This window comes from Mauremys mutica, chromosome 14, assembly GCF_020497125.1.
Source record: "Mauremys mutica isolate MM-2020 ecotype Southern chromosome 14, ASM2049712v1, whole genome shotgun sequence".
NCBI lineage: Eukaryota > Metazoa > Chordata > Testudines > Geoemydidae > Mauremys > Mauremys mutica.
The window spans coordinates 6,656,277-6,670,675 of NC_059085.1; the positions used below are offsets into that span (position 1 = coordinate 6,656,277).

Below are 14,399 nucleotides of genomic sequence, written 5' to 3' on the forward strand. Positions count from 1 at the left end.
AAGTTGCTGGTGCTCAAGGATCTTGTGACTGGCAGGCTGCACGGTCGAGCCTTCGGAACCAGAGAACCTTCTGGAAGTCCAGGATCTTGAGCATTTGTGTTTACAAAACTGCTCTGAGTTTGTGCCCGTCAGGTTACTTGCCAGTGATAGTGATTCTTTGAGTAGATGGCCCCTGCAGAGTCACCCTCTGGGATGCTTTCACCCCCAGTGCTGCTGGTTGGGAACTTGCTAGAAGGCAGTAGCTTGGTGTCCACATGAGTGCCCCATATCTGGATTTGAATGTTCAGACCCAAAGAGAGCACATCCCTGCTTCTGCTCTGTCCCTTCCCGCCAACCCAAAATCCAGCCTGGGACTTTGAACGTGGGTAAGGAGGGCAGGGAATGTGGGTCCGCAAAGATAATTTACTCCAAAAACTACCGTTCCTGGTAAGTAGCCTTTCTTCCTGTTCTTTATTAGTACTGAGTTTAGTATTGAATGTTTGCATTACAATAGCAGCCAGAGGCACCAATGGGGATTGAAGCGCTATGCAAATACATATTTGCATAAATATATACATATGACCTTCTCATACACAAACTAGGGAAATATAACCTAGATGGAGTTACTATAAAGTGGGTGCATAACTGGTCGAAAAACCATTCCCGGAGAGTAGTTATCAGTGGTTCACAAGTCAAGCCGGAAGGGCAGATCGAGTGGGGTCCCACCCCCACCCTTGTGTATATGATCATTACAGCACTGCCGAGTCTCCCAAATTCTGGCCCTGCTGTGCGAAGCTTCCAGCTGCTCTCCAATCCCCTTCCTCCTCCTCCTCCTCCTCAATTCTGGAGGAGCAGCTCCACATCTGCTCCTCCTTCAGCCCCGCAATTAACTGAGCACCTCCTCAGCCCCACAGCAGATCTGTCCTTCCAGGCCCACGTTTGCTTCTCCTATAGTTCCTGGGTTCTTCAACCCACCTTCCCGCTCCCAGGCAGGGTGTTCCTGCAGGGGCAGAGGCACCATCCTGGCCCTGTTGCTCAGAGGAGGGGAGGGGGGAAGAAGGGATGGAGCCACCCTGAGCTGCTGCGCTCTTTAGTTCCCTCTTCCCCCCCACCCCCATTCCATGAGTGGGGTGTCAGCTCCTGGGGAAAGGGGAGAGAGTTCTGTCTGCCCCCTGCAGAAGGCCTGATTGGCTGCTCTTCCCCAGGAGGTGGGGCAGTGGGGAAGGCAGCCAATCAGATGGGGCTTTCCCCCCTGAGGCAGGGCTGACATTCACAAGAGGACTGGAGATTCTCATGCCATGAGCAGATGGGCTCCAGCCCTAGCCAGTCTCATGTGACTCTTAAACTGTCAAAAGCTGGGAACACCGGGGCTGCTGCACTGCCTCAGTAGCGACAGCACATCAGAACCTCTGGGGGCTTTAATAACACTCACCAGAGGACGTGCCTCCAGAGAGCTGGGATCACGGTCACAGCCCTCCATCTGACTGTGCACTGGCGACTGTTGTTTAAAGAGGTCAAGGGTGAAGACTTGGTCAAGGTAACGCTGGCATTGAAGATAGCTCGGCAGGACCTCACGAAAGCCCAGGTGGAGCTGAACACGATGAAAGCAGATTACGGAGACGTTGTACCCAGGAGAGACTTCGAATCGCAGGAGAAGAAATATTCTGATCTGTTTGAGAAGGTGATCATAAGGCTGTGTCTACCACACAAATACCATCCTGTATCTTGGGGTGCAGGCTGAAGTAGAGACTAAGCAAACCCAGGAGGTGCTCACTCCAACCCTAACTTGTCCCGTTGCACCTGACCTGGCTCTTGTCTGTAGGCACAAGGAGATACGGTAGGGAGGAAACGGTAATGCAGAAGTGCCTGCCTGTTGACAGTTTGGATCTCAGCCTTAGCAATATTTCAATACATCGTTTAATTCCTCCCCGCAAATAAATGTCACATCCCCTTGATTGGGGCTTCCCATAGAACAATTAAAGAGCCACATCTGGACAGCTGTAACCTCTGGATTCAAAGCACGGCTGGTTTTGCTGTGGTGTATTAACAGTAATATACAGAGGTGGAGAGGTGTTGGTTAGCATAAATATCCTCTGTGTAGCCTGCTCTCTTACTGGTAATAAGAGTCAATTTTAGTGGCATGTAGTGCTGTAAAGCACTGTATAAATCAGGTAATGAAGTTAGGTGTCTCTTACACCATAGCCTTCTCCATAGCTCGGCTTACTGAAAGCAGCATGCAGCTGGCAGTTTGTGCCTGCTTGGTGGTGCTGCTGCATTTCCCTCTGGTATGAAATGGGTTCCTTAGCCTTCTGTGGCTCCAGGATCGCCATGCTGCTCGCTGACTGAAGACATTTCCCCAAGCTGGACTGAGGGCTGGAATAGCCTCTGTTGTAGGTGGCTCGCTTTGTTTGTTTGCCTCCTTTTCAGAGCACATAGCGTGAGCACTCGGCTTGCAGTGTACACACACAGGAGCAGCGCCTCTTCTCCTACAGTTCAGCAAAGGACATAATGAACAAAACTGAGCAAAGTCCCAGGCCTAGCCCTGCTCCTGAGCTGTCATGGGCTAGGAGGGGTCATTCCGTCCAGCTCCCAGCTGGGCTAGAGCCCAGAGCAAAGAATCACTCATGTCAATCTGTAGCAAGCTCACTGGTTGTTTCAGGATCATTCCTGCCATTGGTCAGGGTGCAAAGGAGAGAATGGGGGCATGGACGGGGTTTGGCTCAGAGTAACTCCTCTCCTCTGAAAGAAACAAAGAGCTGCCTGATAGACTGGAAAAAAATTGATGTATTATCAAGGGGTCTAGCTTGGGGGTGCCCAAATTTGCTTTTTGAGCACTGCCCAAATTTGCATTAAAGGTGAACTGCAAAAAACGTATATAGTGTGTGCACCTTTTGTGCTTCCCTCTGATGGGTTAAGGGGGCCTGGCAGGTTTCTGATGCTTTTCTGCCTGGTTGTTACATTAGAAATACTAGGCCTTCTGTATCTGTTTTTGCTGGAGGAAAGGCTCTCAGCCTTCAGTTACAGGGAAGCAGATGTTGAATCTTTCACAAAGAGAACTTTTCTCCCCGGAGTTTGAGTTATAGATAAACAGAATCATAATGAAACAATGAAGGTGTGAATAAAACTCCCTTTCCCTCCCTCTCAGGGTTTGGGTTTCAGTCATAATCTTGCTAGTCCTTCCATCCTTCAGAAGGACTGGTAGCAAAAACAGGTCACTTCAGACCAGGTATTTCTCAAGTAACAAACAGATGCATGTCAAGCTGTCCTGCATTGGTTCAAGAGCGTGGGTACCAACCTCGGGGCAGACTGTTAAGAATCAGGGCACAAACCCCAATGTAGTTGTGAGTTCTATACTTCATAGAATCATAGAACTTAAGATCAGAAGGGACCATTATGATCATCTAGTCTGACCTCCCGCAAGATGCAGGCCACAAAAGCTGACCCACCCACTCCTGAAATAATTCTCTTCCTTGACTCAGATATTGAAGTCCCCAAATCCTGATTTAAAGACTTCAAGTAGCAGATAATCCTCCAGCAAGCGACCCCTGCCCCATGCTGCGGAGGAAGGCGAAAAACCTCCAGGGCCACTGCCAATCTACCCTGGAGGAAAATTCCTTCCCGACCCCAAATATGGCGATCAGCTGAACCCTGAGCATGTGGGCAAGACTCTCGAGCCAGACACTCAGGAAAAAGACTTTCAATATCCCAACATTGACCTTTGGTACTAATTACCAGTGGTGGCACGTTATTGACCTATTGACTAAATCACGTTATCCTATCAAACCATTCCCTCCATAAACTTATCAAGCTTAATCTTAAAGCCAGAGAGGTCCTTCGCCCCCACTGTTTCCCTCGGTAGGCTGTTCCAGAATTTCACTCCCCTGATGGTTAGAAACCTTCGTCTAATTTCAAGCCTAAACTTCCCGACTGCCAATTTATATCCATTTGTTCTCGTGTCCACATTAGTACTGAGCTGAAATAATTCCTCTCCCTCCCTGGTATTTATCCCTCTGATATATTTAAAGAGAGCAATCATATCTCCTCTCAACCTTCTTTTGGTTAAGGAAAACAAACCGAGCTCCTCAAGTCTCCTTTCATACGACAGGCTTTCCATTCCTCGGATCATTCTAGTGGCCCTTCTTTGTACCCGTTCCAGTTTGAATTCATCCTTCTTAAACATGGGAGACCAAAACTGCACACAGTACTCCAAATGAGGTCTCACCAACGCCTTGTATAACGGGACTAGCACCTCCTTATCTCTACTAGAAATACCTCGCCTAATGCATCCCAAGACCGCATTAGCTTTTTTAATGGCCACATCACATTGCCGACTCATTGTCATCCTGCGATCAACCAGGACTCCGAGGTCCTTCTCCTCGTCCGTTACTTCCAACTGGTGCGTCCCCAGCTTATAACTAAAATTCCTGTTAGTCATCCCTAAAAGCATAACCTTACACTTCTCACTATTGAATTTCATCCTATTACTAATACTCCAGTTTACAAGGTCATCCAAATCTCCCTGGAGGATATCCCAGTCCTTCTCCGAATTGGCAATACCTCCCAACTTCGTGTCATCTGCAAACTTTATCAGCCCACTCCTACTTTTGGTTCCGAGGTCAGTGATAAATAGATTGAATAAGATCGGACCCAAACCCGAACCTTGAGGAACTCCACTGGTAACCCCACTCCAACCCGTCAGCTCACCTTTCAATACGACCCGCTGCAGTCTCCCCTTTAACCAGTTCCTTATCCACCTCTGGATTTTCATTTCGATCCCCATCTTTTCCAATTTAACCAGTAATTCTTCATGCGGTACCGTATCAAAAGCCTTACTGAAATCAAGATATATTAGATCCACCGCATTTCCCTTGTCTAAAAAATCTGTTACTTTCTCAAAGAAGGATATCAGGTTGGTTTGGCACGATCTACCTTTCGTAAAACCATGTTGTAATTTGTCCCAATTGCCATTGACCTCAAGGTCCGCAACTACTCTCTCCTTTAATATTTTTTCCATTACTTTACATACTACAGATGTTAAACTAACAGGCCTGTAGTTACCCGGGTCACTTTTTTTCCCCTTCTTGAAAATAGGAACTATATTAGCTAATCTCCAGTCAAACGGTACAACCCCCGAATTAGATTTCACCAACCAATTATGAAGTGTGAACTCCTCAGGCACTGTAACAGCCTTACCATGGAGTCACAGACAGTCCCCCTGGGGTGCTCCAATCTGTCTTGCCCCAGGTCAATTGCACCTGAGATCTCACACCAAAGACAAGACTGGTAGCCTATTCTATAATAAACTATATACCAATTTATTAACATGATTACAGCACCTAAACATAGATACATACAAATGAGTTAATCTTAAGTTTCCAAAGTAACAGAAGCTTCTGTAATAAGCAAGTTCTGTATGTCCTTTAGGGCTAACCCAGGCTAAGCAGCTGGGGAACTTTTGCTTATGCCTAGTGTGGAAGCCAGGAAATAATTAACAAGGATTTGAAGGGATCTTAATGCATGTTAGTTAGTTAGCATGAGTTAGGCTAGCTGTGACCCTAATGACGTGAGATTTGTAGAAGCAAGATAACGTAAGACAGAGTGAACTGTGTGAAAGTTATTACGACCTTGCAATTCAGATAACCAAATATGCAGTCTTGCTTTTTCTAGTAGTGAGACAAATAAGATAGCAGAAAGGCTTATGTATAAACAAATGCAATTGTTTTCTCTTTACTGTCTCCATGATTGCTAGCTATTGTCTGTAATAAAGTATAAATGCTTGCTGTATTTGTTTACTAATTGAGAGAGACCTGTCCGGGACAAGGGGCAACCCTGTTTCCTAGGACACTCCCTCCCTCTATTGTAATTACTAGAGAAAGAATAAAGTATTTGATTTTGCTGCACCCAAACAGAAAGCGAGAACTGAGTTTTTCTCCGACAATTTTAGGAATATGCCTAGGCCTGGTACTATTTCTCAAATGCGTACTTTTCTGGGCATGACTGGATACTGCAGACAGTGGATTTTAGGTTATGCAACAGTGATTAAACCCTTACAGGATCTGACTAAGTCAGGTACCCCTGAGCCACTTCCTTGGCCCCCAGAGGCTGAGAGCGCTTTTGTTGCTATCAAACAGAGACTATCTAGTGCACCGGCCCTGGGACTTCCTGATTATACTAAACCATTTACTCTTTTCTGTCATGAGCGTAATGGGTTTGCTTTGGCTGTACTAACGCAAAAGCACGGAGACAAACACCGTCCCATTGCTTATTACAGTACTGCCCTGGACGCTGTGGCAGTAGGATTTCCCCCTTGTTTACGGGCTGTGGCTGCAGCAGCCCTTTCTGTTCAGGTATCTGAATCTATTGTGTTAGGCTCTCCTTTAATTGTTGCTGTTCCTCATGCTGTGGGTGCACTGTTATTAAAATCTAAGACACAGCATTTATCCACTTCTCGTCTTACAAAATATGAGCTCGTTTTGCTATCTTCGTCTCATATTACTTTGGCTCGTTGCCCTGTTCTTAATCCAGCCTCTTTGTTGCCTGGGCCTGAAGACGGAGAACCACATGATTGTGTGTTTGTAACATCTGTTCTTACTCGTCCTAGAGATGATTTACTGGATGTGCCTTTGCAGAATCCTGATCTCCTTTATTTTGTGGATGGCTCGTGCTTGCGAGATTCTAAGGGTAGATTAGTTGCTGGTTATGCTGTATGTACTACCTGTGCTGTTGTTGAAAGTGCTTTCCTTTCTTCAGTGTTTTCCTCTCAAGTAGCTGAACTTGTGGCTTTAACTCGAGCTTGTGTTCTGGCTGAAGATCAAACAGTTACTATCTATACGGATTCTCGTTATGCTTTTGGAGTGGTACATGATTTTGGGTTGCTTTGGAAATACAGGGGCTTCCTTACATCCACTGGTTCTCCTATTAAGAATGGTTTTTATGTATCTGCTCTTTTGGATGCTCTTTTGTTGCCTAAAGCTATTGCTGTTGTTAAATGTACTGCTCACAAGACCCCTCATGATGAAGTTACCCGTGGAAATGCTTTGGCAGACTCTGCTGCCAAGGCCGCGGCCCTTTCCGTACCTCAGGCTGAACATTCTTGTGTACTGATAGAGCAGCCTTCACTAGCCTCCCTTGAGGATCTGGCTAAGATCCAGGAGGCAGCATCGAGAACCGAGAAACACTCTTGGAGTGCTGCTGGATGCATTTTACATTCTGATCATCTTTGGCGTGCCCCGGATGGTCGCCTGGTAGCACCGAAGATATTACTGCCCTATCTTGCTCGCATATACCATGGAATGGCACACGTGAGCAAAGGGGGGATGGTTGCTGCAGTTACCCGAGATTGGTTTGCACCAAGTTTCCCTTCTGTAGCACATTCCTACTGTCAACACTGTGTGATTTGTCAACAGCACAACATTGGTAAAGCTGTTAAAGCTAAGCGGGCAGCCCACCCTCCTCCTTGGGGACCTTTTGTAAATATTCAAATTGATTTTATTCAAATGTCTAAATGTTGTGGTTATGAATATGTATTTAACCTCAATTTAACCACGATGCATCTTTACCTGGTCCGGACCAATACCATGAGGCGGTATGACAACCCCTCTTGAGGCGGTAAAAACCCCTCAGCACCGGTGCATTCTAATGCATTTACCTATGCATTTCCTTGTTGGCCAACTCAGCAGTTCCCAGTACTGCTATAAACTAACCTTATTGGGGCCTCTCCCCAATACCACTCTGCATTTGATCCTGCTGCACAGTCAATAAGTTCAGATGGCGTGAGCCCAACAGAGACAGACGTTCCCACAGACAGTCCTCCTCCGACACCCCAACAGAGATTTCAAAAGGTCTCTTACCTCTATTGTGGCGCCATGGGGTTCGAAGGGGAACGATCCGTAGTAGCCGTCTGTGTATCCGTGGGCGTTGCCATCCCGGACGAGCCCCCAAATTGTCAGAGAAAAACTCAGTTCTCGCTTTCTGTTTGGGTGCAGCAAAATCAAATACTTTATTCTTTCTCTAGTAATTACAATAGAGGGAGGGAGTGTCCTAGGAAACAGGGTTGCCCCTTGTCCCGGACAGGTCTCTCTCAATTAGTAAACAAATACAGCAAGCATTTATACTTTATTACAGACAATAGCTAGCAATCATGGAGACAGTAAAGAGAAAACAATTGCATTTGTTTATACATAAGCCTTTCTGCTATCTTATTTGTCTCACTACTAGAAAAAGCAAGACTGCATATTTGGTTATCTGAATTGCAAGGTCGTAATAACTTTCACACAGTTCACTCTGTCTTACGTTATCTTGCTTCTACAAATCTCACGTCATTAGGGTCACAGCTAGCCTAACTCATGCTAACTAACTAACATGCATTAAGATCCCTTCAAATCCTTGTTAATTATTTCCTGGCTTCCACACTAGTAATCCTGGTTCCCCGGAGTCCAAGTAGCATAAAGATACAGTTCCTCGTTCTTAGGCCTTTTTATTCCCTTCCCCGTTTCAGCTTTGAGATGCAAACTCAACTGAGGGAGGAATTCACTTGCAAGACTCCTCTTCATGCAGTGGGAGGAGAGCAAACAACAAAGCCTTATACCTTCTTTAATGTTCCTCTCTAGTAGTTAATGTCTCTCTGTCTGGTGATTTACACAGGCTTACAGCACAAACACTCAACCATTACCTTATCACATGGGATACAGATGTTATAAGGTGAGATGAACGCAGGCAGCAACTCACAAGCATTCAGTAGTGTCTAAACACTAAACTCATTTTTATAATTCTAATACCTATTTTAACAATACTGTACACACGGGGAGCCAGGCTGATCCCAGGTAGGTATTTGACAGTGTTCAACTGAGGCATGGGGACTTTGGCATGAGCTGGCACCTGGTCTGCCAGCAGCACAGTGCCCACAAGACCTTTTTCTTAAAGAACAAAACAAAACAAAAAGCCCATTCAAGCCAGCCCTCTTTTACACCATAAGAAAAAAAATTACAAAAATTATTTTCAGTTCACCTTTAAAAAGCAGCAATTCCCCATCAGTGTGGCAGCTTTCAGAGGCTACAAGTCCCAGGAAAAGATGCTCTGCTTGATCTGGGTGGCCAAGTGGAATGTTGCATCCCAGGGCTCCACCTCCATTCGAAAGATGAGCAGCCATACTCTAGGAAGCTATGGACTACCCCAAGCTACCTCACCTATGCTGCTCTTTGGCCACCTCTGGTCTAAAATTCAGTCTGAAAAGGGATTGAAGAACTGTGAGAAGTCCAGAGCCATCAGCACTGGTTTATCTCTGCCCCACTTTCCTTTTGTTAGATGGAAGTCCTGCAGAAGGATTTCGATGACCTCCAAAAGGAGTATGACACTCTGCTGGAAATCCACCAAGAGACCGTGGAAGAGCGAGACCGGTTCTACAACGAACTCCAGCAAGTTCAGCGCAGCTCCACCCCCCGGCCTGACTGGGCAAAATGTGCAGGTACCAGGCTATCGTTGATGATGATTTGCTTTGGACGTCCCATCTCAAAGTGCTGTGAGTTTGTTAACCTTTGGGCACAGTGCAAAGCCCCATTTCCTCCACGTAGGCTTTTATGGAGGAGGTGGGGCTGGCAGCTGGAGGGGCTCAGTGACTCTTGTTTTGTACTGTGTGTTTAACGTAAGGGCTGAGCTCCGACAGAGATCTGTACAAATCTAAAACTCCCACCAACATCACACCCAGCTGGAGGACATCCTGGGAGTGCTCTCCTTGCTTCAACAGCTCAGTTTGTTTCTGCTCTTACAGAGGTGATTTCTGGTGGGCCCGAGCGGTGGAGCTATCTGGAAGAGGGGAAGACCAGTGACCAGCTGGTGGATGTCCTTCTGGAGGAAATAGGAACAGGAGTGCTGAAGGAGAAGGACTCCTTCCCCGGGCTGGTATTTGTGTTTCATTCTTGGTTGCTTTGCTCTGGTGAGAGGACTTGGTAATACATATCTGACTGTTGGCAAAGTAGGGAAGACCCTTTCCCATTCGGAATTACACTGCTGTTTTCATGGCTGCAATATCGATACATAAAGATGAGATTGTTAGGGTACTTGTTGGCTGGAAGCCTTAGGCCAAGGACAACCAGCTGCCCTCTTGCTAGAGAACAAATTTCCAAGTTGAGATTTACCAGCAGCTACTGAAAGTGCCAAGTATTAGCTAAGGACTTGTTGCCCAGGAGTTACTGGGCTAGGGGTGTCGTCTCCCTGCCAGACACTGCCTATTGCTTGTGACATGTGATAGCCACACTTCGCCTCTGTGTCTTCCCTAGCCCCCAAACATACAGGTGACAAATGCTGCATTATATAAAGATCTTCTTGCTGATGCCTCCCTAACAGGCAGCTCAGTAAACCCCACGTGTTGTGACTGTTTACAAGCAGTTGAACTGTCATGTGTGGATTCAGATTTCCTTTCGCCTTCCCTCGTGAGTTGGTGACTCCCGCTCACAACATGTCTCTTCCTCCTTAGTTTTCTCCAGGAGCTTGAATGGTTTTATCCTCTCCTAGGGAGTTCTCTGCATCACTGCTGGAGGATGTCCCCCCATTTTTGTTATGTTGAAGCCCTTGTCCCTCCCCCTCGTTGTGGCTAAGGTAGATCAGAAGGGACTCTTTCCTTTAGCAGCTACTCAGTACACTTGCTAAACTGTCCCCAGAACGCGGACCATGTTGAGTGATGCCAGGCACTCCCGTCAAACTGCATGTCAGAGGTCAGGGAAATGTTACGCCTCCCTAGGAAATAGCCATTCATTAATATGGGCTGGAGGATTACCCAGCCTGTGTGTGTCACCTGTATGACACACTCACCATCGGTGTCTGGGGAACATTGCTCTGTACCATGAGGCATGCACAGAAGTTGTGTTCACAGCTGCGTGGGTGCAATGGGTTTAAGATGGGAGTCACGGATGTAGCAAGGGTTGATCTAGCCCACTGCAAGGGGGAAGAGATGTGCCTAGTGCAGATGCCAACTGACTCATGTCCACCCTTGTGGCTTCATTGTGGCACCAGACCTACCTATGAAACACTGGGGATGAAAGAACCTGTCCCAGATGGGTCCCACCTTGTGAGCTTACCCAGAGACACAAACCTTTTCCATGGCTCCATAGTCTATGGAAATAGCTTCTTTGCTACCTAATGTGAATTCCTGTTGGTCGCCTGTATTGTCTAGGGCAAAGGGGACAAGGTCCCTGTGTACCTGAGGTATGAAGGCCAGGTGAAGAACAAGAAGCTGAACAAAAAGGATGTGGTGAACATCCTGAAGGAGATCTGGAAAGAGAAAGTTTCAGCAGATCTGCAGGTTCTCTTTATCCTATTTTTTTCCATAACTAAAACCCACTTGATTCCTTGCAGTCAGCTACTGGGACAGTCCTGCTGGCTGGAAGGGGTTGGGAAGACAGGGCTGCACCCAAGCCACAGTTCATATCACTCTCTGACCCTGTTAGCAGAGGATGCAGTAGGGGCAAGTCATTTTGCTGTCTTCCAGCCCCCGTTCCCCAGTGTCACTTCTGGGATGTACCTGCCTGCTGCTACCCTGATGAATTATGGTGCTCCTGTGACCAGGACTCCAGCATGGCTAGGCAGTGCCTTGCTGTTGTGCCAGCCATCCTGGCACAGGGTCCTAAGAGACATAAACCACACACCCAAAGTACCGTGCAGCCTACTAACTAAGCTGAGGACCAGGAGGCCTTAAGGCAGCTACGAGTGTCACTGTGGTCAGCAGGAAGTCAGGGAATCTTCTAGCAAGATACTGATAACAGTGCTCTCATGGTTCTACAGAGCAGAGATCAGGCCCCTTCCTTAGCCAGCAGGGCGGGGGGTGCTCCGCTCCTGGTGTGACACTGATGGGCTTGGGGAAAACCTGCCCACCCCTCCCTGGCCAGAATGGCATTGTCCAGATGTGCTGGCAGAGGGCAGGATGTGCAAATGTGTGGTTCCAAACCAGGGCATGGAGGGCCCTACGAATATGGGGTGGGAGGAGGAATTGTAGTGCTCAGCCCAGTGGCCACTCTTCAGTTGGGAATATCTCCTGTTTAGGGACAGGGAGTGATATCCACTGCTCAGGTCCAGGGGACAGCTGGAGTTACTGTGCTTCATCCAGCTGTGAACACCCTCAGGAGAAGGAAGGTGGCCTGGGTCTTCTCTGGTGTTTGGAGCTCAGGAGCAGCTCTGAAGGGATCAGCCCCCTCCAGCCTCAGACTGTTTTCTGGAGCAGCTGTCTTGTTTTTTGCAGAAAGGGAAGCAATCCAGCCTTCCAGAGTTCTTCCTTAGCTACCTCCAGAAGAAGTATGGAGACTCCTCTGCCTTTGAATGGGCTTACACCATTTATGAAAACATCAAGCTGTACCGATCAAACGAAGCCATGAGCTTGTTCTATGACATACTGAGTGGGAAGGTGAGTGGCCCAGGACCCTGATGTCCTACCTCTGCTTCCTTGAGTGTGAGAGCGAGGGAAATGGGGGATAGCCCTGTGGGGAGCTGAGCACCCGTGCACCCCACTGCTCACAATGAGAGTGAGAGTACTCAGCACCTTGTGGAAACTCTCAGGTACCTATTGGAAGGCCCCTGTTCTTTCAAGAGCACTGATCACATCACACCCTCCCACTGGTGTCAGAAGGCCACAGTTTGCTCAGCTATGTACTTACAACCCCCTTCGCTCCCCAGACGTCTAGTCCTTTACACTCCACAAAACAGTATGGCTCCCAGCTGCAGTGCTCCCATGTGCTGGGCAGCCCAGCCGGGCTCATTCTCACCCTCCCTGGTCTACGGAGATGGAAAAGTCTCCTGCATTTCCTCGTGCCTCTGGCTGTATTCCTCCTACGCCGCCAGTACCCTGTACACACTCTGCTCTGGATACTGCATAGAAACGGCAGCCCAGGAGTTACATCCGTCCTGCTCAAGAGTGGGTGAGAGGCATGGATACCCTCAACCATGAGGGCAATGAAAGTCTCCATCCTCTGGCTAAGAAGCTGACTTTCATGCAGCTGTTCATTGCATGTGGGGCTGTCACAGCAATCCTGTCTGCTGCCCATTAAGGTGAGAGATTGACTCAGCACCATGCCTCACTGTGTTGTGCAATGTGCTGGTTTTCTGGCTGCTACGCTCCACCCCAGAAAGGGCTGCTCTTCACTGGTCTAGTATGTCATTGCACAGGAACCGCTTTGGAAGGATGGGTGTTCTGTAATAAGTGAATAGAATACCAGCCTTGGGGGGGTGGGGAGGGGAAGTGCCATCTGTCTTGCTTAATTATTTGTAAATCACTGTAAATGAGGTGCTGCCTCTGGGTGGTGCCATCTTCCCCATTACTGCCCTGACTTTCCTTCTACTCTGGGAGTCTAGCCCCTCGGAGGTGCTGTCAGTGACCTGTGGACCCTTCCTGTTTCACAGGTGGATGAAGGACTATACCATGGCCAGAACCAGCTAATCGCCAACCTGCTGAAGGAGCTGATGGCCAGCGACAGCTCAAACAGCGGAACGCTCCTGACGGAACAGTTCAGGTAAAGGTGCTGCGGCTGTCCGAGCCCTGCCATCCAGGGGAGAAGAGCTTAGAGCTTCATAGTGTTTAAGGCCAGCCAGGTCCATTCGATCACCCACTGTGACCTGTATATCACCCGCCACTACATTTCACCTAGTTACCCCTACACTGAGCCCAAGGACTCAGTTATGCCATATTATTGTAGTCCCCAGGAGACTTGCTCTTGTGTGCCACAGGCAGAGAACAGGAGAGACAGGTGCCCCAAGCCCCTGTGATGTCAGGGAATGAACTAGTCGGAAGTAGAGTTGCGTTGCAATGCCAGTTTCATCAGCAGGTTTCACTGGTTCTCTCCCCTGTGCACGTGCCAGCAGAGAACACCAGTTCCATGTGCACCATCTGCATCTCTGTCCTGGGCTACATTCTGCCCTCAGATAACTCGGCACATTGCCAAAGGCTTCAGTAGAAGTTATGAGTCCATCAGAGGGCAGAATCTCGCCACTCTGCTAACAGCTGTATTACAAGACTCAGGCTAAGACACCCTGTAACACTCTGGCACTGGTGAAATGAGTCCTGGTTTGGGGTCCGATTTTCTGAAGTGCTCAGGACCAGGTTGCCAGGTGCTCAGCACCCACAGTCTGGAGCAGATTTCCAAAAGCATTCAGCACCCACCTTGCAAAGCTCTGCTGGAGTCTGGCCACGTATTTTGGTGCCCAGAGGGGAGCCTAGGTTCTTCGGGAAATCTGGCACTGACTACAAGGAAAAAGCACATCTGAACATTCTGTTCTAAGGATCATTTTTGCTGATTCTTGCCCAGTTAAGCAACCGTTGTAGCAACCGGCAAGTGCCAGATTCCCTGGGAGATGTCCTGATAGAACCATCCATTCAAGTTGGGGCCACATTTTCCCCAAGAGCTCAGCACCCAGCACGCACACACATGCTGAGCTCTAGT

General features: G+C 48.0%; 1 protein-coding gene across 4 annotated transcripts in view; it reads left to right on the forward strand.

The window, feature by feature from the left end:
• The window catches only part of TSNAXIP1 (translin associated factor X interacting protein 1), a 57,011-nt gene that overhangs the window by 33,424 nt on the left and 9,188 nt on the right, over positions 1–14,399 (forward strand). For all 4 annotated transcript variants that reach the window (XM_044987377.1, XM_044987376.1, XM_044987375.1 and 1 more), the window contains 6 exons: positions 1,491–1,660; positions 9,283–9,442; positions 9,746–9,876; positions 11,147–11,275; positions 12,209–12,370; positions 13,363–13,472. In XM_044987377.1, the coding sequence (XP_044843312.1) occupies positions 1,491–1,660; positions 9,283–9,442; positions 9,746–9,876; positions 11,147–11,275; positions 12,209–12,370; positions 13,363–13,472 (862 nt within the window). The remainder of the gene's footprint in view (positions 1–1,490; positions 1,661–9,282; positions 9,443–9,745; positions 9,877–11,146; positions 11,276–12,208; positions 12,371–13,362; positions 13,473–14,399) is intronic.